Raw genomic sequence first — 25,970 nt, forward strand, 5'->3', positions numbered from 1 at the left:
GATGCCAGGCCAGTAGGATTAGCTGGGGATGAGGAACTGGTACCAGCAGCTGGTACGCCAGGGCGTGGATCTGCTGAGCTAGGAAAAGTGGTTCCCTTTGGCTTCCGAAGGGTCAGGCACAGTTACCCTTCCCCGGTGATGAGCTCTGATGAATGAAGGGGCAACCTAAGAGCAAGAAGCAGGGGCAGGGCAGGGAGAAGTAGGAGGGGACCCCTTTGCAGCTGGAGGTCACTCCTCACTCCGTTTGCACGGTCTCCCTGGCTTCCCTGCTCTGGTGGTACTTCTGGTGCAACCTTGTCAGAGACACGTAGTGATGCGCCCAGTAGGCCAGCAGTTCTGTCCTGAATTTAAACAACGTACATCTAATTCTCCCCCAGAAAGAAATGGGGCAAGGGTTTGAAAAGCGACTAGACACGCCACAGTCTTTAAATGATCATGAGTATTAAGAAGTTATCGATATATCGCAGAATGGCAGCCTACCGTAGCAGAGAGGGCCGTGGCTTGCATTTCGGGGTTTGAACATCAGTCCAGTTGCTGAAGACATCAAAGAGCATGGATAGCATCGGCGTTAAGAGCAAGGCTCTGGTCTAAGATTGCCTGGATTCTTATTTCTACTTGTCCACCGTGTAACCTTGGCTGAGTCACTTAACCTACCAAACCTCAGTTATGTGGACCTCATGGAATTACTTAGAAAGTTAAGCGAGCAGTTAAGATCGAATCAAGCCCTTAGCACAGTGCCCAGAATGTCATAAATACTTGATCCATGTTAGCTTTATGATCACTATAGGCCGTGAGTCTTAGACAAGTCATACAATGCTTCTGAGCCGCTTTCTACGTCCATAAAATGGGGAGGGTGATCTTCTCCAAGCATCAAAGTGCTGTCAGGGGCTGCATGGAAAATGCTCTATTGTTGATAAGCCTTCCTGCTTGCTGTGTGGGTAGTTAACTCCCCCTGACTTTAGAAATGTTTCAGGGCCCGTTGTTTCCTACTGCAGTTTCTCGGCATGAGACTATGCTGTTCCCTTCCCCTACTCCAACTCCACCCTGGATAATTCCAGCTTAGAAAAAAAAAATCATCCTCCCAGTACCCTGGTATGTCAAGATGATTGTGGTTACATCTGGCTTTGTGTTTGGAATCTGCCAGACTGCAGAAAACCCAGATTTTAGGCCTTGGTCACCTTCTTCCAGATGTCCAGGAAAGCTGCCATCAGAGAGCAAGGAGGTTACTCAGGGAACAGGCATCCGCTTCTCTCGGGGGCTCTGGTGAGAACCGGGTGGGCTCCTGGGAGCCCCATTCAGTGTCTGTGATGCCCTCCCTGCTCCCCCGGCCAGTCTGGGGACAGTCTTGACAGCATCAGGCTCACATTCCAGTTCACGATGGAGACCTAGAAAGTCCAACCCCAGTCCTGGCCCCTGGCCCCTCAGGCTCCTTGGCCAGAGACCCTACCGAGTCCTGACTGTGGTGGTTTTCCACCATGCAGGGAATGTGACTCATTGCCAGTCCATCCGCTTTGACCTCAATTTTCAATTCCCTCTCTCTGTGTGAGTAATCAGATCAGTCGTTTTGGACTTGCAAAGGAAAGATTTCACGCATAGGGAAATGGCAGCCCGAACTTTATGGCCGAGGATGGCTTGAACCACTGGGAGTTGCGAGGCTCAGGGACGGCAGGCAGTCCCCACTGCACAGCGAGAGCTGCCCTGTTTAGCCAGACTTTCTATGTTGGGGTCAATCAGCAAATCCAATAGGAGAGGTGGAGCCCAGGGAGCCGAGAGCTAATGACAGAGAGTCAGGCGAGCTATGCAATTATGGGATGCTCAGCACTAACACGGTCCAAACCTTAATGAGCTGCAGTCCCTAGACTCCAAAATTGAGAAGAGCGGCTCATTATGTGGCGGCAGGGTGGCCGGGGCTGGGAGTGGACCGACTTGTGGCGGGGCCGTGCTGGGTTCACCAGTTCTAGTCTCCCTGGGAAAGCTTGGGGAGTCTTTGATGGACCTCTCTGTAGGTCCTGGCCCCCACATCCACTGTGGCCTTGCATACCCCACTTGTCATCCTACCTCACCCTAGAACCCAGCAAAATGAGAACCAGCTCTCGCCTGGGTGGGTTTGCTGTCTCAGCCGGGGCAGCGCCGGTCACCCAGACCAGACGCCCAGGAGCGGGCCTTGCTCCTTCCCCTCCTTCCCCCTTGCACCCTGTCATCTCCCTCCCAGACCAGCCACTCCCTCTCTGGTGTCACTGCCAAGTTAAGGCTTCCATGCCCTCTCTGCTTTATACCCACCATCTCCCGGTGGGTCAACCTCTACCTGGTAGTTAACCTTGCTCTGCTCCAGTTTCTAACTAACTCTCTGCACAATGATGTCACTGCCCTGCTCTAAAATGTTTTCAGTAGCCCCCGATTGCCTTTAAGATTAAATTCAAATTGGGGGCACCTCGGTGACTCACTGGTTGAGCATCTGCCTTTGGCTCAGGTCGTGATCTCGGGGTCCCGGGGGTCGAGTCCCACATCAGGCTCCCCGCAGGGAGCCCGCGTCTCCCTCTGCCTGTGTCTCTGCCTCTCTCTCTGTGTGTCTCTCATGAATAAGTAAATAAAATCTTTAAACAAAAGATTAAATCTAACTGTGTAATCAAGTTAGGGACTTTGATCACCTGGCCTCTGTCTCTCCCCTTAGACCCTTTCCGGCCACTCCACCAGAGGCCCCTGATGCCTGAGTCCAGTGAAACTCCTTGGCTTATTTCTGTTTTTATGCCACTAGGCCTTTGCACGTTTGTGTGGAGGTCTTTTTGCCCTTGTCATCTGGGCCAACTCTTCTTCTCTAAGAACCGAGGGCAAATGTCATTTCCTTTGTGTACATATTCCCAGGCCAAGTCAAGTCCTCTGTCTCCTGTGGTCCTCGGTGATCCTGCTTACAGCTTCTGGATGGCTTCGTGATGGCAGTGTGGGGTTTAGTTGATAAGAGCAGAGACTCAGACTGGGTCTGAGTAATGCCTCTACCACTTACTCAGCATGGGACCTCTTCTGACTGAAGTCCCCTCGTCTATAAATAGGGGCAATACTAGTTTTCTCTTTCAGATTTGGGGGTGGGGGTGGATAATACACAGAGAGATAATACGCAGAGAGGGCTTACAACACTGCCTGGCTCGTTGCACGTCAGCTGCTGTTGTAATTCCCCCTGGACTGGGTTCCTGGTGCTCTCTTGCCTGTTCGGGGTCTTAGCTGAGCTCTGTGAATGCTGAAGTTTTCTCCTGGTGAGTTTTGTCCTCAGCTCCTAGACACGAAAACCCCGGGACCTCAGGGCTCCAGGCCTGGCTCCAGCACACCCTGGTGTGGGACTTGGTGGAACAGGCAACTTTTCTCTGCCTCTAGGGGTCCCTTTGGGAGGCAGCTCTGTACCTGCAGCCCCAAGGTGAGGGATCTCTGGTCCTCAGGGTCTGTTCATAACTGGGGAGAGAGAACCTTAGTCTAAGCCTGAGGCTTGTGGGTGGAGCGAGGGGGTGGTGGAGGAAAGGGGGTCCTAGTGGCGGGGGCTGGAAGCTCTCGAGTCTAGGGAGTCTTGCCCATAGTGTAAACCTGCTTTGGAAAACCCTCTAGTGGCGATTTGTCTGCTGTCAACTGCATTTTCCAGAACTATGTGAAGGTACCAGGATGGCAACTGACACATTCAGTCTGTGAGTTCTTTGAAACATTTCACTTTGCCACCTGAAAAGACTACTCAAAGGAAGGAGAACAGAATGGGAAAGACGAAGCTAAACCCTTTTCTGTCTACATATCAGGTCCTGGGGGAGAGCCACGAAGGTCGAGGGCAGGCTAATGCTGAACCTGTGTGTGTGCAAATGCATCTGTAATTTTTACCTGACGGTGCTTACTTAACATGCCATTTGGACAGGGCATGGCCTTTCCTAAAGCCTAGAGGAGCTCTTGAGCACATGAGGCCTGGGGTGTGATGGGCCAGATTCAGGGCAGACTCTGCCCTTCACTGGCCGGGTGACATCGGATAGTTCACTTTCCCTCTCCAAGCTGCAGTTTCTTGAACTGTAAAAAAAAGATGATAAGGATGCCCTCCTCGTTAGGGTCCTTATGGGAAGCAAAGAAGATGATGCCTGCCCATGAAGCCATCCACGTGAGAGTTGGCATGAAGCCCAGCCTCCGTAAAGGTGGGCAGGAATGACTCCGGGTTTTATCCTGCCCCTCACAACGAGCCAGTGGGGCCGCACCATGGTACTGATTATTGTTATTCCCCTTCGACACCTAGTTCAGTTCCATAAGTATGCACAGAGCATCCTCAACGTGCCAGGGCCAGGGCCAGGGGGTGACACACACGAGCCCTGCCCTTAGAGTCTGGTGGACGAAGCAGATAGTAATCCAGATAGTAATCACGATGGGGGGAAGACAGGGTGCTATGGACACATGGGACACCTGGGACATAAGCTGCCCTCGGAGTCCAAGCAACCTGCTTCAGCAGAGACATTTAGGCAAGGTTTCAAGGCTGTATAGGCATGAGCCAGGTGAAGAGGAGATGGGGAGAGAGGGGCCAGCGTGTGGCCAGGGGGCTGGAAGTCACAGCAGAGGGCCTGAAAGAACTCCACGTGGCTGGGACAGAGGTTGGGAATGAGGGGGAAGGCAGGTCAGGGAAATCGTGACTGTGCGGAGGCAAGCGTCGTGCGCGAGGCACACAGCTATTAGGAGGCGGAGGTGGGAAGGGGCCCCGGGGGATGGTGTGTCATCAGGTGTTTTTGCTGTCAGGGCCATCATCTCGGCTCTCCTACGTACTGGCAACGCCTAGACACACATGGAGCCTTTTAAGAGGTTAAAAATGAGTCATTCCCTTAGTTAATGAAAGGCCAGGGAATGTTAATTAGCACCCCTTCTCCCTGGGGCACGTCTAAAATGCCTGAGTTTGACAGAGTTAACAAGATGGGCTCTGAGTCATCAGAGAGTGGGCAGCTGTCAAATGAACATATTGGCTTATTGGATTGGAAACTGTTACCTGGAGCCAAACTCCTGTTCCTTGGCTTTCTGAAACAGAAAAAAACAACACCCTCCACTGGGGTCCTGGACGGACTGGGAGGTGGTGAGGACCCGGGCTTTGGAGTTAGTAGACCTGGAGGGACTCTGTCCAGGCTCTGCCTTTGACCAACCTGAGCCTTGGTTTTTCCTCCTCTGTAAAATGGGGCTACTAAATAGGGTTTCTGTGAACCCAAGACAGAGATCGTATGTGCAAGCACTTGGTATGTGCTTGCCTCGTGCAGGATACTCCAACTTTTCTTTATAGAGTGCTTGGAATCATGCAAGATTTTTTAAAAATTGATTTTTTTTTCAAGTGGTCAGATCTCTTCTCTGCCTTTAAACCCACCTTTGGTTGATGGAAGGCCACAACCTGGAGAAACAAATGGGGCAAAGTGACTAGAGTGGCCCTATCCGTGCCCCCTTCACAAATTATTCCTAGTTATTAGCTTCGGGGTATATTGGGGGAGCTCCATTTCCCCTACCCCATACTCCTGGAAATATCTAAAGTGTAGGATTAACTCTCTCTTACCGTGTGATACTGGACTGTTTCATTTCAGAAAATGCTAGGGAACACATCTATCAAAGTGGGTAGGGTGAATAATGAAAGTGAGGGTTTCCAGAAAACAAGCAGAAAAGTCTTCCCAGGGCTACAGCTTGGAGCAGAGGGTCCGCACCAGAGACGGCAGAGGACACAGAGGTCACACGGGAAGAGACCAACCCCGGCGTAATAGGTGGATGCGAGAGGCATTTTGCAGAGTCCACTGTGGGAGAGGAAGCCTCCACCCTGGTCCGGCGTTGCCCACGAGGGGCCGATGCAGGTTAAGAACAGGACTTCTTTGAGCTGCCCAGCACCATATGCCAGGAAGGCTCTGCACCGACTGTGTGAACGTGGAGCCCTTAGGGATCAAGCGTTGCCAGGCCCCAGTGCACAGCAAGGCCTGTCCGATGCGGCTCAGCATGGGATTCAGGGTGGATCAGAAGCAGGGCAATGAAAACATTGGCAGATTTGAACAAGATCAGAGAAGCAACATTTCCTCCAGCAGCTCCAAGTGGCTGAGGCCTCACCGGCTCCTTTGTGAGGAGGGGTTGGAAGCTGATACCCTAACCACACTGTAAATTATTTATAGCTTATTGCATAAATAATTGTTCTTAAATTAACTGTTTGGTAAACAGTTTACAATTCACTGCATGGTGAGGTTAAGTCACTCTAAATGGATTATGCGTTGTTTTTACAAGGCTCAAGTGAGAGAACCTTCCGGTTTGGGTTGTAGAGAGGCGTGGGGGCTAGGTGGACCCGCTGACATCTGGTGACAAGATTCCTTCGATGCTCATGCTCCAGAGGAATCTCCCTCCAGGGAAAGCCTGGTGCGCTCAGAGTGGCTTCCAAGGCCCTGTGTGATCTAGCCTGGGTCTCTCTTCTGAGCTCACATCCTACTAATAATCCTACTAATCTTTCCCTTGCCCCAGACACATGTATGGCCCTACCCTTTCTCAAACAAGCCAGGCATACTCCTAAGGAGGGCCTTTGCACTACCTGGATTGCTCAGTACCCATACCCCTTGATCCAGAATCAAGGACCATCTAGAGTGATTGTCCTCCAACATCACGGCACTGGTGTCGCTTCCTTCTCACCTCATACTTGAAAGTCATTTGGCTGAATATAAAGTCTTTGGCTCACACTTTATTTCTCTAAATATTTTAAGTATGTCACTCTACTTTTTTCTAATATAAAGCATTGCTCTCACACACACAAAATATCTGATGATAGCACAATTTTCTGTCCCTTACAAGTAACACACATTTTTTCCTAGATGCACAAAAATCCTTTAGTTATTTTTAAAAGTTCAATAATCTTACTAGAATATGTCTTCTGTGTTTGTTTTCATGTACACAGCATGCTCTTTTCAATATGTAGTTTAAACAGTATTTTTGTTTTCTGGGAACATTTTCCCAGCTTTTCACAGCTATAAGCTTTTCACATGCTTTTTGTTGCTGTGTTTTGAGTTCCTTTCTCAAAAATAGGGGCTTGAACTCATGACCCTGAGATCAAGACCTGAGCTGAAATCAAGAGTCACATGCCCAACTTAGTCACATGACTAAGCCACCCAGGTGTCCTCAGGAACTCTTACTGTATGTATGCTTGATCTTCTTTGCCTATATTTAATATTTGTCACTTTCTTGCAAACCTGTTTTATCTCTTTCTTCATTTTTTAAAACATTTTTCTTTTTTGCAATTGATTTTCTTAAAGCATTATCCCATGTTTTCTTCTTTAATCTTGTTTCTAAAATGAAATTTCCTTTTCATTTCTAATTCTTTTCTTGCTTATTTCTTTTCTGAGATTTTATGCTTCTCTTTCACATCTTATGTCATTTTTAAAAATTTTAAGTTCATTTTTAAATAGTACATTATAGTTTCCTTCTTTTTTGTGAGTACATTTTTCTGATCTTTTCACATCGTAGGGATATTATTTTGTTATTTATTCTCTTTTTAAAATATGCACGGGATGAGACTTCAATAATTTTTGTGTTGCTTAGTTTTTTTTTTAAAGATTTTATTTATTTACTCACAAGAGACACAGAGAGAGAGAGAGAGAGAGAGAGGCAGAGACACAGGCAGAGGCAGAAGCAGGCTCCATGCAGGGAGCCCGATGTGGGACTCCATCCCAGGTCTCCAGGATCCTGGAGGGTGGGTGGGTCTCCACACCCTGGGCTGAAGGCGGTGCTAAACCACTGAGCCACCAGGTCTGCCCCTGTGTTGCTTAGTTTTATGTGAAATTAGTTTTCATGAACTTTTAGAGGGGAGTGGGGTTCAGGAAAGCTGTTCTAAATTCATATAGCTCCATCTTCTTTTGTTTTTGTGTAAGGTTCAGAGGAGGGTGATCTGCTTTCTGAGATTTCCTAACTCTGCTTCCAACCCTTACAGACCTCTCACCCTTGTCTCTGAGATCCCTGTCCTGCTCAATTCTGGTTTTGCTCTCAGAAGTTTCTTCTCCATGTGACACTTTATTATAGAAGAGATTCCTGTTGGGCCAGTTTTGAGAGTTCTTGGTAGGTAACTATCAGGTATCAGGCAACCACCTGATATTAGAGAGGCAAATCCCCAACAGAGGTTTCAGCTACTATTCTCAGATTGTCATTCTGTGCTTCTTAACAAATACCCAGTGACCACTGGGGGTTCTCCTCTCTCTCATATTCATCAGACACCACCTCCCTGCTTCCTCCTTTCTCTTGTACAGATGATGCTATGCAGGTCTCGTAGCTGTGAGTGTTTGATCCCCACCTGCTTGTATTTTGAGGTTTATGGGGATATTTTACCATCTAGTTTTGTTGTAAATTTTATCCATAGGGTTTGAGTTCTGTTACTTTGTCATTCTGTCAAATTTTCATGTGGGAATTTAGAGAGATTTAAAAACTGCTGTCACCACTGCCATCTTCCCAGAATTTTCCTTCTTTCTCTACTTTGAAGTAATTAAATTCTGTTGAGACAACTGCTTTAGTTGAAACTTCTCTAATAACAACTAACATGTATAATACTTCCTGTCGGGCATTATTCTAAGCAAATATATACACACATTTGCATAAATGCATGTGTATGTGTATGTATATATTCACTTCACTTAATAATCACAAAAAGCCTAGGGGCTGGGTACTATTATCATTTCCTTTCTACCAATGAGGCAACTGACGCACAGAGAGATAAAGTAACTTGCCCAAAGTTAAGCAGGTAGCAAGTGGCAGATCTGAGATTTAATACAGGCAATCCAGCTCCAGAGTTAATGGTCTGATGGGAATAGTGATACCGCACGGAAGCCATGTGATGCCTAGAAGACCCAGTGGCAGGCCTGACTCTGATGGTAGCAAGATGGTACCTAGAAGACAGAACAGTAAGAGAAGAAGTGGTGACTGTGACCAGCTTGAGATATTTAGGGGAGCCAGACAGCATGACCACCCCTGGAAGGAAAGGTAGCCAGGCCAGGCAGGTGGGCCTGGCAGGACCTGACAGCTAGGGTGCTACCCGGGGTAAGGGTGCTAAAGGGAGAAAAGATGACAGATTGTGGGGAGAATCTACAGTTGACCTTTGAACAACACAGGGGTTAGGGGCACCCACTCCCCACCCAGTTGAAAATTCACATGTAAGCTTTAACTCTTCTGAAACTTAACTAATAGCTTACTATTGACTGGAAGTTTTACTGATATCATAAAGTTGACTGACACATAATTTGTATGTTTTATATATCATACACTGTGTTCTTATAATAAAGTAAATAGAGAAAAAATGTTACTAAGAAAATCCTAAGGAAGATCAAATACGCGGATAGTACTGCACTGTAAAAAATCCACAGATAAGTGGACCCGTGTAGTCCACACCTGGGTTGTTCAAGGGTCAACTGTGTATAAGGTGAACTCTGGGGACTCCTGGAAATGCTTGAGATGTGTGGCACATGGTGTTGGGATGAGAATGAGGTTGGGTTCTATTTATTGGTGTCTGTTTCTCCTCTTAGATGGTGCGAGTGTCCGAGGGGAGGGATCACCAGCACAAAGCCTGGCACATGCTCAACATCAGTAGCGCTTCAATGAATCGGGTCAAGCAGGGGTTGTCTGAGAGGCACTGCTTAATGTTTTAAGCCTTATCGAACTGGGTGAGGATCTTTTGTGTTTGCTACTGGTTTCCTATGGGGATGAGCTTTTCCCATAGGAACTAAGGTCTCCCTTTAGCCACGTCCCCCAGGGCTTGAGTATCTATATCCCCGCCTTACCATTTGCCTGAAAGTTCTGGGAATTGGGATAGTAGTTGCTAAGGGCCCCAGCTTTATGGAACCAGAGCACTGCTTTGTGGAACATAGAAATGTTTATAAAATGACTTGAACAAAAGATTTTTCTGGTTCTCCTGACACCTTCTATTTAACATAGAAGTCTTTATGATGATGTCTTTTGTAGAAGGTACTTACTTACCCAACTCTTACACTTGTACCACATTGCAGGGAACCCATCTACACTACATCTGACACACTGGCCAACGATAGAAGCCACATCTCCTGAAATGTAGTTCAGAACAGAGGACTGGGTGAGTTCAAGGGGTTCCTAAGTGCTCCTCTTGTAACACCCCTACAAGTCCAGAAAATATTTCCAGCTTTTGTGGGAAGGCTTATAATCCATGTTTACCAGGCAATTTCTGGTTTACTAGATCAGTTAAATATTTATTGATCCTTAATATGTGTCGGGCTGAGTGCTGGCAATGCTGAGGTAGGTCAATACCTGCCTTTGAGCTATATCTCAAAGTTGGTGGAAGAGAGAGACAGGTGGAGAAACTATATAATGTGGTCAGTATAGACAATCTTCGGGCAATCTTTGGAGTAGGTTGCCTGCAGAGAGTTCTGGCTAAGTCCTATAAATCTTCTGCATCTCTGTATTTCCATCCGTAAAATGGAGACAAGGAAAGTGTGCACTTAATCAGGATATTGTGAGAATAAAATAATGCATGATAATTGTACAACCCTTGGGGTACTATAGGGGTCCAATAAATATTAATTATTATTACTGGTGGGTTTTGTCTACTTTCCCTTTTCCTCTGCCTTCAGAACAGTTTTTCATCCAATCCTCTATTTTTTTTATACCACACACAACTATCTTATAACCTCAACGGTTTAGCTGTAATTTGAGCAGCTTGGGTGCAAAGCATATTGGTTAAAATCAGGCTGGGTGGGACGTATATACAGGTTTTGAGCAGCCAACCCATTTTCCCCTCCACCTGCTGGTGGGTCAGAACCTCTTGATGTCCTCCCAGCCCTATCAGAGTTGGCCGTGGTTGGGCCTGCTGCTGGATGGGCCCTGAGGCCTGGTCATGGAGTGAGGTTAAGAGGAGGCAGGGATTTATGGGTTTACTAATCTGCTCAGTTTATTCTTTTTACATTTGTTTGCTCCTTGGGGGAGAAAGAGGAGGTATTTGTCTAAACCATCTCTAGAAACAGAAGTTATTTTAAGCTCATTCTTAAAGAAAACCAGATTCTGCTTTCCCCCAAAGGCGCCCCTGTCTGTCTGCGTCTCTGCGGCCATCACCCTGAAAGGCAGCTCCTGCAACTGGGCAGCCGGGAGTGGGTTTAGCCTGAAAGCAGCGATTGCATCTCTGGGGCCCAGGATCCTGGCCTCCCTGTACCCCAGAGCTTTAGGCAGAGCCAGTGGCTCACAGCTTCCTTTCTCTTCCTGTTGCACAGATGCAGCCCCAATAGTCTTTGCTTGGGAAAAATTGTTCTTCCCATCTCCCTGTGTTAAGGTTGTCTCATCTTGCTCTCTGCTCCTCGAGGTCTTTTTTTCTTTTTGAAGGATTCTCAGAGTGGGAAGCAGTAAAGCAAAGAGGTTAAGAGTAGACTCTGGAGTGAGAGAGACCAAGATTTCAGTGCCAGTGCTACTACTTTTTATCCGGGTGACTTTACCTCTCTCGTCCCAGCTTCCTCATCTGTAAAATGGGGATAACAATACTACTAACTCAGATGCTTGTCTTGAAGAATAAATTAAACAATTCATGTAAAGCACTTGGCACAGTGCTCAACATGTGGAATGTGCTCAGAAACTTCTAGCCAGTAGGTTAGTAATTTCTGGAGGTGCTGAAGCGTTACATGGGGGAAGGGCAGCAAGGAGAACTAGCCTCTTTGACCATTTCTTTATGCCACATACTGTCCTAAGTCCTTCACATTCAACCATTTGATGTAGTTCTTTCATCTACCTGGCATGGAAGTTTCAATTATTATCTTTTTGTGACAGATAAAGAAATTGAGGCTCAGAGAGGTTAAGTTACTGAAAAGACTAAGGTGTGTTGTTAAGTCAGGAGGCTGGTTATCCTGGTTGGGGAGTGACCAGAAGGGGGCACAAGGGAGACTCCCTGGATGCTGAAAATCCACCAAACTGTCCCTTGATATTATAATTTGTTCACCTTTATGTACCTATGATATTTCAATAAAAATTTCAGAAAAAGGAAAAAAAATAAAGCAGCCACAGCTTCCCTTTGGCCACACAGGCCGTGAGTAGCAGAGCCAGCTCTGTTGGCCCCCATGTGCGAATGTATAAGCCTTGTTGGCCTGGGCCTGTGGAAGCTTTTCTTACGCTCAAGGCCCTGACACGGTGGGCTGTGTCTCCACTCCAGACTTTATGTAGCTTTCACTAGTTTTCTACGAAGATTCTTTCCTTTTTCAAAGATTTTATTTATTTTTTCATGGGAGGTAGACAGAGAAGCTGAGACATAGGCAGAGGGAGAAGCAGGCTCCCTGCGGGGAGCCCGACGTGGGACTGGATCCCAGGACCCCGGGATCACGCTCTGAGCCAAAGGCAGACTCTCAACCACTGAGCCACCCAGGTGCCCCCCCAAGGTTCTTTTCTGTTTCAGGATTCCATCCAGGAGATCCTGTTATAATTAGTCATCACGTCTCCTCTGTCTCCTTTGGCCTATGACAAGTTCTTAGTGTTACCTTGTTGGTGATGACGCTGACAGTTTTGAGGAGTACTGATTAGGTATTCTGTAGAGTGTTCCTGAGCCGGCCCCTGATGCCTTTCCCATGATGAGACTGAGGCCATGTATTTGGGGGAAGAACGGCCTTTTCATCACATCTCATCAGAGGTACCACGCGGTCAACACGGCTGATGAGCAGTGAGGTTCATTTAGATCTCTTGAGTAGGATGAGGTTATGTCAGGTTTCTCTGCTGCAAAGTTACTTTTTCTTTGTCCCCTTTCTACACACTTTACTTTGGAATTGAGTCATTAAATGCAGCCCACGCTCAAGGCCCACCCCAGCTGTTCTTAGTCATCGAGTTTATCTGATGCAAGGCTTGTAAACACACACAATCATCTGACTATTTGCGCAGGTAGAGACACACAAGCTCCAAGCCAGACATCCAGACACCGGCATACAGATAATATAGACAGACACCCAAATGAGTTCATATCCACAAACAGACGCTCACAGGCCCTAATAACGCAGATACTAGAGAAATCAATAGTTTTGTCATTCCATTTCTCTTACCAGCCGAGCAATAAATCAGCTAGGGTTTTAATTAACACGGCTTCTGAAATCCCACTTTCTTTCTAGTTCTTAAAGATCTTAAAGAACGAGAATGGAGCACACTTCTGTGCAAGACAGGGGCGGAGGGGGTGACAAAAAGGGGAGTCTGGAATCTCATCAGGCCTTCTGGAAAGGGCCCAAGCCAGGGGAAGTTTGGGGCACTGATTCCCTTTTTCTCCCTCCTTGGCTTTTCCATGGCCCTTTCCGTTCCAGGCCTGAAGGAAGGGGGCATGAGTGTGTCCCCCCGCCCCCCCCGGCCCCCCAGGGCCCCAGAGCTCTTCCCCACCCAGCACCACAGGTGCCGCATGCTGGTTCCCAGGCACTGTGCCTTCACAGCCTCGCAGCCCCTGTGTTTGGGAGGAGGGAACAGCTGAAGCCCAGGCCGCCACACCAAGAGGCAGCAATGTAACTTGCCTCTGCCTTTGACGGAAGGAGGAAGGACGCTAGAAGGACAAAAGTGACAGCTGTCCACTGCAGTGTTTATGGAGTGAATGAGTCAGTGAGCCAGAGACTAGTTCACGTCTTTCCTCTTAGAAGCTCTTAGGCCAGGTTGCTTAGCTTTCTAGCTCTAGAACACGATGATCATATGTGTTTCCATCCTCTCTATCCCCTTTCTGATCGCGTGAGTCTGGGGCTGCTCTTTGTAGTTCACTATCGAAGAATTGTGTAGCTGTACCATAGCTCATAACAACAGAAGCACTCCTTGATATTTAGGCTTTTTCTCTTTCCTTCTTCTTCTGGTGAATATAGTCTGCTAACGTGCCAGATTCATTGCCTGTTGCTTGTCTGGTCATCTGCTTCCAAAACTTCCGTGCCTCCGTCTTGTTATCTGTAAGATGGAGATAGTGGAAAATAAGAGGGTTACCATGGTAAGTGAACACAAGAAACACTGATGAACATATAGGAGGTGTTTAGTAAACATCTGATGGCCTGAAATGGAAACCTTGGGCGATCGCGGGGTGTTGATGGCCACTGTGGCACTGTTCCCTGGCTGCAGGCTGCACCTGATGCAGGTGGACTCGGTCCAGCGCTGGATGGAGGACTTGAAGCTCATGACCGAGTGTGAGTGCATGTGCGTCCTGCAGGCAAAGCCCATCAGCCTGGAGGAAGATGCACAGAGTGACCTCATCCTGGCCGGCGGCCCTGGCCCCGGAGACCCCCTGCAGCTGCTTCTCAAGAGGGGCTGGGTCATCAGCACCGAGCTGCGCAGGATTGGACAGAAGCTGGCCCAGGACCGCTGGGCACGTGTCCACAGCATGAGTGTGCGTCTGACTTGCCACGCCCGCTCCATGGTCAGCGAGTACAGCGCGGTCAGCAGGAGCTCCTCGCAGGAGATGGGTCAGGTCGGCTGTCTTGGCATGGGCAGGGGCGGGCCCTTGGAAGGGGATGCCTTCTGGAAGAATGGGTCCGAAGTGTCCAAAGTGTTTGAAACTTTCCTGCTCCAGGGCCTCCCTCCTGTTCTGAGAAGCAGGGAAGATAGTAAGGACCTTTACTGAGAACCTAGCACGTACTGGGCACCGAGCTAGGTGCTTGCCCACACACGCCTCATTTAACCTGCACTACGTGTGAGGCAGGCATAGCCACTGCGAGAGGCTGTTCAGGGGTGCCGTGTACCCACTTTTGTGCCAGACTGGGCTCAAGTGTCAGCTCTGCTGTGCGACCTTGGCAAATTACTTACCTTCTCTGTGCCCCAGTTCCATCACCCTAATGAGTATAATAATAGCACATTTTTCATACATATGTTGTGCGGACTAATGTGTTATTACATGTTAAACATGAAAAACAGTTGCTGAAAAATATTAGCTAGTATGATATCCTCACCGTATGGATGAGGAAACAGAAATTCAGAGAGCCTAAGTAACTTGCCCAAAGTTAAGTCATATTCAGTCTCTTTCTGATTCTGAAGTCCATGATCTTGAAGCTTCTTTTCTAAGCCTATAATGGAGCATTGAAAATCGCCTTGTCATCTGGTTTTCTTTCTTCGGGCATTCACTCCCCAGCTCAGTGCTTTACCCTTTTCCTTGCTCCACTTCACAGGCAGTAAACTCCTATTCATCCCTAGCAGCCCCGCTCAAATGTCCCTTCCTCTCTGAAGCGTCCCAGGTCCCCCAGCATAACTCAGTGCCTGGTTTTCTTTTTTGAGCTCCCAAAGAAGCTGATGATGGTGTCTTGCCATCCATATAGCACTGTGTTACAGTTTATGTGCCTGCTTCCAAAATCAGGTGATTTGATTCATCTTTATACCCTGGAGGGCCCTGTACAGTAGTTGGTCCTCAACCTATGCTTGTTGACTCAAATAGACTTTTCTATTTTTTTCTACAGCTCGAGAAACTGCTAATGGAGAAATGCTCAGAGCTCTCGGCCATCACAGAGAGGTAAAAATCTGGATGCTGGCTAAGACTGGACAGGCTGTCCTCAGGCAGGGGAAGGGGCTGGCATCTTCTTCCAGAGGGAGAGCGTGAGTGGGGAGGCCTGGTGGTGGCCCAGGAGCCAACTTTTGCTGACTTTTATCAGCGACCTTGAAAGGGTCCCTTGGGATTTTCTGCCCCATTTTCAGGCCCTATGGAGAATGTAAAGGAGGAGAGGCCCAGGCATAGGAAGAGAGAGGATTGGTAAAGGTTGGTAAGAAGGAAAAGGTTTCCCAGAGCTTTGGGAAGGCCCCACCCAATCCCCCAAAGTCAAGGCAAGATGACAGCAGACATCACACCCTATACTCACAACACATAGACAAGGATTTCACAGACACACACTTGCCTGTATATAGATATATAAACACACACTCATATATTCACAGAAATACACCCACACCTTCTTCTCTGTATCTCACACACATAAACATATATATATACGTTTACACGCAGACACATACACTCAGCCTCACATGTATACACACCCAGGTGTATGTTAACACTCTCCTTTACTCTTCCCAGCCCCCATGCCCTGCAAGAGAAACATGGGACTTGGTATCCCCTAGGGTTCCTGCTGGGGTCTTTGGCCTTCCAGCGGAACATTTCAGGCTATAGGGATAAATTCAAACTTGATCCACCCCCTGTTCTTCCTACCTGGGGAGAACATTTTTAAAGCTCCTTTCTGTAGACAGCCCACTCTCTTTCTTTCTTTCTTTCTTTCTTTCTTTCTTTCTTTCTTTCTTTCTTTCTTTCTTTCTTTCTTTCTCTTTCTTTCTTGATTTTTATTTATTCATGAGAAACACAGAGAGAGGCAGAGACATAAGCAGAGGGAGAAGCAGGCTGCCTGTGGGGAACCCAATGCAGGACTCGATCCCAGGACCCCAGGATCACAACCTGAGCCAAAGGCAGACGCTCAACCACTGAGCCACCCAGATGCCCCTGAATAGCATTTCTTAAAGGGTCACACATATTGCCATACACCTTGCAAGTGAGCCCTGGCCTGCCTGGCACACCAGCACCCTCCTCTGCAGCTCCTATCCCCATCCCTAGACCCCGGTGCAATGAGAGCAGATTCTCTCAGGGAGAAGCCCAGAGGTATGAATTTGACCACTCTCTGATGGCCTTTCTTCTTGGTGACATGGACTGTTAGCTCCCTTTTCAGGCAGTGCTTCTCTGAACCCTAGCAGGCCAGAGAAGGACGAACCTGTTATGGAATATTCCATCTCTGATTCCCCTGGAGCTGATGGCTTCTCCCTAGGCCACTGGCACCACCCCCAGGCCTGCAGCAGGCCCAGATCTGGCCCCTGGGATGGTTCTAGGCTGGATACCTGCCCCTCCCAGTGGCCCCACTCTGCGGCTTCTTTCTCCCAGGTGCCTCCAGGTTGAGAATGAACATGTCCTGAAGTCAATGAAGGCCTGTGTGAGTGAGACCTTGAGCACACTGGGCCAGCACTTCGGCCAGCTGCTGGAGCTGGCCCTGACCCGGGAAGTGCAGGTCAGTGCGGGCAGGGCTGCGGAGAGGGGCGCTCATGTAGACCCCTGGGGTGGGGGTGTGGGTTAGGAAAGGTGTGCACCAGGCCGTGGGAAGCCCTAAAAAGTCCTTTCTCGGGGCCGGGGGTGGGGGGGGTTAGCCTCAGACTACCAAGGTGAACTCCGGCACCTAGCAAACAGGATTGTTAGAGCTCGAGGCTTCCCATGTTAGCCCAAATCTCCATTTTCCAGATGTGAAAACTAGAACCCAGAGAGGGAAGAGACTTACCTAAGGTTCACAGAGCACAGAGCAAGTCCACGCAGAAGTTGGCATTTCCCAACTGCACTTTCAGTATCGTTCCTACCACCTTAAATCTCCGTGTACTTATTGTCCACGGTACATGCAGTGGGTCCCTAGTGTCCTGAAAGATGTAAGGTACCTGTGGGGAACAAACCAATTCCAGAAATCCCGGCAATAGAAAAGAATCTCGAAAGGTCATATATAGTCCAGCCCCTGCCTCTAGGCAGGGTCGTGCTTGATTCTAGAAAGAACGAGGGCTTTGGAACCAGATAGATCTACTTTCAAACTCTGGTTCACTGTGAGACCTTGATTATGTCCTTAACCTCCAAAAGGCCTCATTTTCTTCATCCACAAAGTGAAAGCCTTCCCCAGAAGAAAAGTGAGAGGATTAAGCAAACATCATAGTATGGGTTAAATATATGTTATTTCCCTCTGTTGCCTTTTCCTATTTTAAAAGCCTCCCAGAAAAGCGGATTCCATAAGGTTTTCATTATGAAAGGTATTTACATGTTATTTATAGTTACAGAAATATTGTGTTACATATTTGCCATTCTTTTCCCACCACCAAATAAAAGCCTTCCACAAATAGCAAGTCCCTTTCCCTATCAGCTTCTCTCCAGACTCAGCCTTTCTACGCAGCCCGGAGCTTCCTTTTTCTCCTTCCTGTGTGTCTGGCTCATTTTACACAGGGTACAGGCTCTTCTGACCCGGCCCACCTGCTGCTGGGCAGTGCAGCTGGGCCGATGCATTCTCACCCCGCAACCCCGGAGAGTCTGCAAAGGCCACTCTGTCCCAAGAGCCTAGGATGAGTGGAAGGAAGGGCCAAAGCCTGGGCTGCTGGGGCTGGTACTTGGCATTGATGTGCAAATGCTGACCCGCACATATAGGGGCGGGTGGTGGCTCAAGCTGGGGCCAGTGTCCCAAACTGAGCTCTCAAATCCCAGAAGGACCCTATGGAACATGAGGCCAAAGTGGGTGAAAAAGTCAAGGGGGCGAAGAGTGAGGATATTGAAGGCAAGATCTGGGAAGGAAGGGAGCCTGGAGGTATTTTTGAGCAGGGCTATGGTACCTACTGATACTTTTCATGTTACTTCTGTGCCTTTTTGCCTGGAGGTAGCAGGTTCAATGAAAAGGGCTAAGCTCGAAGAGTTATGTTGGATTGTAAACAGAAGCCCGCTGGGTTTGGAAGTAGTCAATCTACCAGGAGGCAAAGGTGTCTTTTCAATGGTCTGTGTCAGAATCCTGGAGAAAGCTCCCTGGGCTGCCAGGAGCCTGCCTGGACCTTGTAGACCATGCCTGCTGGTTTCCTGGGCAGTGCTGGGTCCATTCTGGGTTTTTCCTTCATCCCGATCTTGTTCGCAGTGGGATTCCTGATCTGGTCCTTCTGTTTCCCTGGCTAAGTCCTGCCCTTCCCCAGGTCTGACCACCTGGGTCACTGATGCTTGGTTTGGGAGCTGAGCTGGATCAGCTGCTCCTCTCTTAGAATTTGATCACCCATTGGCCTCCCTCCCCTTGTCTGTCCCACATATTCCTTAGCTTCGGATAAGCCCCCTTCCCTCCCAGCATGCACCTTGGTGGCCCCCTCTATGCATCTTGGTGGCCCCCTCTATGCCCTCCTATGGGTCAGGATTGCCATGCTCATAATACTTTTTGTCTGATGTTTAGGTTGTTTGTTGTTTTGTTTGGTTTTTATGTTAGGACGTTTCCATACAGATGGCAGTGACATAGGAAACACACTGGCTGAAGGCAAGGTGATTTGTGTTCAGTGTTGTAAGCATGTGCTTCTTAAACTGGTGACCCAAGGACCCTGGTACCAATCCCTGGTATGTTAGTAATTATATAAGGATCATATTTGGGGGTATCTCCACATAAAGGAACTTAAGCCTATTGCCTTGCATTGGGATTTCTTCCATCATGTGCTCTTCTGCATCAAGAGTCTTCTTAAAAGGTCTCCACACATTCATAGTATTTGTCAGGCCTATAGCTTCCATAGATAGGATTTGGGTTCGTTTTGTTCACGGATATATATCTGGCCACTAAGATAGTACCTTTCATACAGTAGGCACTCAATAAAGACTTATTAATGAATGAATATTAAGCAGTATATTCCAAACTTGCATAGTCACAATGAATCTTTTTTTAAAATTATTATTCTTAAAGCACCTGATCACTTACTGTGGCATGCTGGCATTTCAGGAAATGCAATTTAGTAAAAAAATTTTTTTTTCTCAGGAGGCTCTTGAGCAGAGGAACAGTGCTCGCCACCCCCCCGCCCCCCATTCCCCACCATCCACAAAAATACTATGTAATAGAACAATGCTCACAATGAGGGCAATGACAACCTAGCACTACTCTGATCTGGTTCGCTCTATTCTGGAGTATTACGTCCAGTTCCAGACCCCGGATGTCTCCCTGGCAATGGCTGTGCTCAGAGGAGGCTCCTACAAGGTTGGGGGAAAGGCTGAAGATCAAGGTATGTGGGACATAGGTGGAGGAGCCGAGGGTGTTTCATCTAAGGATGGACAGACACTCTGCTACCCCCAAAGTTCTGTGTTTGGGGGTTCTGCAGGGAGAAGGGCCTCAGGCCAGCAGGGCCAGATCTAGAGGACATTCTCTGTAGCAAGGAGTTGGTGAAACAACAGGGCTGCTGCCCTGCAGTGGAAGGGGCTGCCTTTCTGAAGGGACTCTCTGTCCCTGAGCCAAGCACGTCAGGCTTGGGGGGCATTAGCAGGGGATGAGTGACTTGCAAGGTTTCTTCCAGTCTTGGTAGCATGGAAATCTATGAATGTGGGTGTTGTGGGGTAGAGGATTGTGTGGAGTTTGGAGTATCCAGGTTCACATCTTGGTGGTGCTACTTACTGGATTTGCAGACTTGGGCCAGTTACTTAATGTCCTTCACCTCTGCAGTGGGTTGTCATTAGGATTAAATGAGACAAGCCAAGAGTAACTGGTGGCACTCTTCTGACAGTGTCAACAGCTTTATTCACTCAAGACTTGCTCTACCTTAAGAGAAGCTCACAGTGTGCTTTGCTAAAAGAGCCCCCTAGTCACCTAAAGAATTGTTTATTAAGATAATTTGACTACTTGGTGGGTATGGAAAACTTTAAAGTTTAAATGTTAGGAGCCACCAATAGGAAATTAATGAACACTGATGATTAATCTATCTGGGGATAGAGGATTAGCTATGTGGGAGGTAAGAGAAAACTTAACTTATAAAAAATGATTTACTTAAAAATGACTTCTAAGGGACTCTCTATCAAATAAATTGACTCTAAACTGTACCTTGACTCAGCTTCATGTGGGTAGAAGTTATATTAATTTATCCTTCATTCCATCAATTATTTTTGATTTTAGTTTAAAATAGAATAGTTTTATTCTAATAAAACTGATTAGGGAATGCAGCTTTGGCTCTGTGGCTAAGTGAGCTAGTTAAAACTTTATCTCACAGCTAAATTTCCCCTCCCTGCTGGTCAGCCTCAGGCATCCCCTGAGGGACAAGCACTTAGCTTGTGACAGAGCTCAGAGCAGAGCGACACTTCATAAGAGAAGAGAGACAGGTGCTAAGCTGAACATACTCATTCCTACCGTCTCAGTAGGGGGACAGAAGGAGGTAGGGAGCAAAGCTAGCAGAGGTGTGTTGCTGAAATCCCTACCTAGGGGAGAGGAATAGTGGGGAACCACATACGGCCCCTTAGTAGTTGACACTTCTTGCCCTATTATTTTATTGCCTTTTTTTTTTTACATTTGTTTTTATTTAAGTTCGATTTGCCAACATATAGTATAACACCCAGTGCTCATCCCATCTAGTGCCCTCCTCAGTGCCCATCACCCAGCTACCCCATCCCCCTGCCCACCTCTCCTCTGCAACCCTTTGTTCATTTCCCAGAGTTAGGAGTCTCTCATGCTTTGTCTCCCTCTCTAATTTTTCCCACTTGTCTTATTGGCCTTATCCATTGGGCTGTGGTCAGGCAGGAGGGCGGCTGAGCCCCTTGGGGGAGGAGGTCAGCTGCCAGCGGGGAGATTATTTCTCACTTTCATGAAGCCATTCCTCCAAATAACAACCCCTACTTCTTTGTAGATCCTTCTGGAGTCACAGTGGGAAATTTAGACTCTGTTCCTGAAGGCTTGAAAATGACTCATGATATTACATCCATTAAATTAGCTCTAAGGAGGTTTTGTAACTAAAGCTCAAAATTTGCTTTTTTGTCCTATTTCCCACTCTCAGATCTTGCTCAGTTATGTTGTTCAGTATAGGTAATCAGAGGCTGCAATGCAGCTAAGTCGTAACATAAAGATAATCTGTACATAAAGATCTCTAAAATTTAGAAATTGTCTGTCTTATCATAAAGTTCTCTGAGAGAAAATAGTTAAAAAAAACTTAAAAATAAAACTCTGCATCCCTTTACCTGTAGGAATAATTCAAAGTCCCAAATACTTAGGTTAATCTAATTCTCTTCCATTTTCTTTCTGTGCTCATCTTAGCCAGAAAGGTCTCATCCCAGTGTGTGTGGTCATGTTTCCTTGGGAAGCTATAGTCTGGTCTGTCTCTCCAGCAAGGGGAGGGGCTCCCTGCAGGCTTACCAGTTTTTTTTTTTTTTTTTTAAGATTTTTATTTATTTATTCATGAGAGACACAAAGAGAGAGATTGAGAAAGAGAGAGAGAGAGAGAGAGAGAGAGAGAGGCAGAGACACGGGCAGAGGGAGAAGCAGGCTCCATGCAGGGAGCCCAATGTGGGACTCGATCCCAAGACTCCAGGATCACACCCTGAGCTGAAGGCAGGCGCTTAACCGCTGAGCCACCCAGGCATCCCCCAGGCTTCCCAATTTGTTGTTGTTGTTTTTTTTTTTTTTTCAGGCTTCCCAATTTGTACTGGTCTTTCTCAGCTATGCTTGAAAGAGGTAGTACCGTGGATACACAGCAGTATCACAGCACTACTCCTGCACTCACAGAAAGTTAAAACAAGGCCAATCCTCAGTCCCTAAAGGACGAGTTCCAGGCAACATTTCATGCTAGGACTCCGTCTTAGGGTTGCTGACGGTCTTAACAGATACTTCTTTGCAGTTGAGTGAAAGAGGGTAGGGAACAGACACCATCTTGGTGGCACCTGTGGCATTACATCAGTTTATTTCAGTTGTCCATGGTCCACAAGGCTTTCTGAACATTCATTCACTGGGGGGAAGCATCTACCATAGATTAACTGTGGCACAGTGTTTACTATATATGGGAGAAAAATGTCTCCTTTTTTTATAGAAGGGCATTTGATATGTTTACTTCTTCACGCAAAGTCAGATATTTGTAATCTCTTCCCAATGACTTGCTTGGTTTGCATACTTTCCCACCCAGCATTTTTAACATTTCTTAATTTCTAGCTCCCCTCCAAACACTGTTTTTCTGCCATCCCAGGCTGCATTGATTTGGGCTGCTTGAAGTAACTTAGGCTAGAATTCTTCAAACCACTTCAAAGGCATCACATTCTCCAGGTTCCCAAAGATTTTCTAGGAGAAATGCAAGCATATATACTTTTAAGGAAATCAATGTCCAGATCTCCAATTTTTGTTTCATTCCTAGAAATGATCCTCCCAATAATACACAGTTTCAAACATCCCTTCTATTACTTTCCAAAAGAGGGATGTGCTCCCATCCATCCCAAATCTTATAGTGCATTGCCCTGCTGTGTAAAGCCTTGGAGTGGCAGTAGGATTGGGGAGATCAAAGAAGCCTTCATTCCTGAACTATAACCCATAGGCCTCCATGAATTATTTCTGTGCTTTTCTTACATATTTCCATTGAGAAAGGTATTAGAAATTGTGTGTTTTGCCCATTGTGGAGATATATGGTTGTGTGTGTGTGTGTGTGTGTGTGTGTGTGTTGGTAGGGTGGTTTTGAAAGTTTTCAATTTATTATGTCCCTTCCATCTCTATTTACTCCCAGACTATGCATGGCTCTTGAGGGACATTCTCCTTAGACAAAGCAAAGAGAGAACTGATAGGATACATCAAGCACTCAAAGTGGCTTTTGGGGGCACATATTTAAATGCAAGCAATTCCTTGCAACTATATCTCACACTCAACCCTAGGATATGTCATCCATTGGCTAGAAAACATCTTTGAAGAGCCAGAGATTCTAAAGGTTAATGATCCTGATTCTTTTAAATGCTGGAGTATTTTAGAGAATGACTAAATTTTTCAAGATATATTGGATGAAATCCACAGATACAAATTTTACATGATTTTTTTTCAGATTTGGTGCACATTATTTAAGAAAGCAGTTAAAGCTTATTTTGTCAACATATTTTATGAAATATTTATGCTAATTTCTACTTCTTGTTAGCAAAAGATAAAATTAATTGCTGGCAGCTGGACTCATTAGATTTAACCAGTAAATACCTTTTTCCTTCTTTAAATATGTAGGGAAGTTTGATCATTAGAGCTACTAAAAATAATCAAATGATTTCTAATGTTTTTTTAAGATTTATTTATTTATTAGAGAGAGAGAGCATGCACACATAAGGGGGTGGGCAGAGAGGGAAAGAGAGAGGGAGAGAGAGAAGCAGACTCCTTACTAAGGCTAGAGCCCAACATGGGGCTCCATCTCATGACCCTGAGATCATGACTTGAACCAAAATCAAGAATCAGATCCTTAACCCACTGAGCCACCCAGGCGCCCTGATTTCTAATTTTTTATTCTCAAATTTTAATTATTCCTTATAATGAACACCAAATTTCAATACATATACCCACCTATTTACTGAAAAAATACAATGTTCTTTACTATATTCCTAGATTTATAAGTAATTTGCAATGTTAGCTACATATTACTTTGCATTATTAAAAGTTTAGTAAATTGATTTATCTTGGCTTTATAACATATACAAATAAACCAGATTTTATTTTATCTCTACATTGTTTTAGTACTACCAGTTTTTAGCATTTTCCCTTGGAGAATGATTTCTATAATTATTTGTCAGTGTTTTTTTTTTTAGCATTTCTTGAAACATATCAAAACATTTTATAATTAAAAATGTAGTTAGTTCTATATTGAGAAAAAGTTGTCTTGGCTGACTGGCTTGGTTGAAAGAACTGTCTTTGCCAATTAGGATATAAGGTGGGCATTTCCATAATTTAAATAAGCAAAAGCTCTAGTGTCAAGGTTTTGATAAAACTTGTTTGAAACACACACAAATATTTTTATTAAAAATTGTATTGGCAATGAAAGTAATAATATTTTGATTTTCCCAATCCTTTCTACATAATTTGGATAACCCAAGGTGCTCCAAGTGAAAGAGAAATGGGTATAATTAATAATTATTTGATAAGTCTTGGTAAAGTACATTTGGAATTCTTCCCAGAAATTGAGATAGTGAATGAACAACTCTAATGATTGGGTGACAAATGCTTTTGCAAGTCAAGTGATTTCCAATTCTTTGCTTTTACCAATTTAGAGGAGTTATCAGCTCACAGATCATCAAAAATAGTGTTTGATGATGGATCACTATGTGATTGCATAACTCAGAATGTACTCAAAGGGTTGAGCAACTTGGCTATATAAACTCTTCCCATTCCTCTCTATGTATTTATGGGAACAAGATTTTTCAGGGTTTACGTCTCAAAATAGAGCACTAAGTCAATATTCAATCATGTATATATGAATTAATGAGAAAGCCTAAAAAAGAATACAAAGCCTCATTTATCTCATCAGGACATATATTTGTAATAAAATTTAAATTTTTGTAATTTATGATTATTTGTCAAAATTTGTAATCTATGTTGCTTTGGCCAATTGTACTGATAATAATTAGTAACTCAACCAAGAAGAGAGTATTTTTTAAAAGATTTTATTTATTTATTTAGAAGGAAAGAATGCGAGCAAGGGGAGGGGCAGAGGGAGAAGGAGAGAGAATCTCAAGCAGACTCCACCCTAAGCGCCGAGCCCTATGGGGCTTGAAGCTGTTATCTATCCCATGACTCTGAGATCATGACCTGAGCCAAACCAAGAGTTGGACGCTTAACCAACTAAGCCACCCAGATGCCCCAAGAAGAGAGTATTTTTAAATACTTAGAGCCTGATAGGCACAGGAAAAAAATGAAATTTCAAATGTCAGTGATAAATATGACAAGGGTGATCCATAAAACACTTTGTTTTTTTTTTTTTTTTTTTTTTTTTTTTTTTTTTTTTTTTTCATAAAACACTTTGAAACTTAAATGTATTACATTAAAAGAAAATTCTGAGGAGGGATTGGATGGGAACATAAATTTAAGGATGAAAAGATGCAAAATGCTGACAATGTTAAAGAAAGGGATTATTCATACATTTTTAAGAGGATGATGAGGGCATCAAGTTGTTTTGGTATTTAAGTTCCACTGACTACATCTAAAAAGAGTGATGTAATCCTTTTATTTTATGTGAGTATCTACAATCTGCTGGAAATTACATCCTTTCCAACTTTGTTCTTGAAACTGGTGGTGAAAAATTTTAACCATCAAATCAAAAATGTGCAAGGGGTCATATATTTTTCAAAATTCCTTTAGGTCTAAATAAGAAAATTAAAAACTGCCTTAGAATACATAGACATTTTAGTTCTATATCATGAAAGCTGTTATCCTTGCCTCTTGCTAGGGAACTGCTTAAGCCTAAGATCCCTGTCTTTCTTGTCTTTCTTTTTTTTTCTTTTTCTTTTCCTTTTTTTTTTTTTTTTATCCCTGTCTTTCTAAGGAAGGTTTCCTTGTGATGTT

The 25,970-nt window shown here is 45.6% G+C and overlaps 1 protein-coding gene across 1 annotated transcript in view; it reads left to right on the forward strand.

Annotated features, from left to right (window-relative positions):
* The window catches only part of INSC (INSC spindle orientation adaptor protein), a 118,785-nt gene that overhangs the window by 38,778 nt on the left and 54,037 nt on the right, over positions 1 to 25,970 (forward strand). Inside the window, exons 3-5 of the mRNA XM_038569125.1 lie at positions 14,056 to 14,401; positions 15,381 to 15,433; positions 16,838 to 16,961. Coding sequence (XP_038425053.1) covers positions 14,056 to 14,401; positions 15,381 to 15,433; positions 16,838 to 16,961 — 523 coding nt within the window. The remainder of the gene's footprint in view (positions 1 to 14,055; positions 14,402 to 15,380; positions 15,434 to 16,837; positions 16,962 to 25,970) is intronic.

The sequence above is a fragment of the Canis lupus genome, chromosome 21 (genome assembly GCF_011100685.1).
Source record: "Canis lupus familiaris isolate Mischka breed German Shepherd chromosome 21, alternate assembly UU_Cfam_GSD_1.0, whole genome shotgun sequence".
Taxonomy (NCBI): domain Eukaryota; kingdom Metazoa; phylum Chordata; class Mammalia; order Carnivora; family Canidae; genus Canis; species Canis lupus.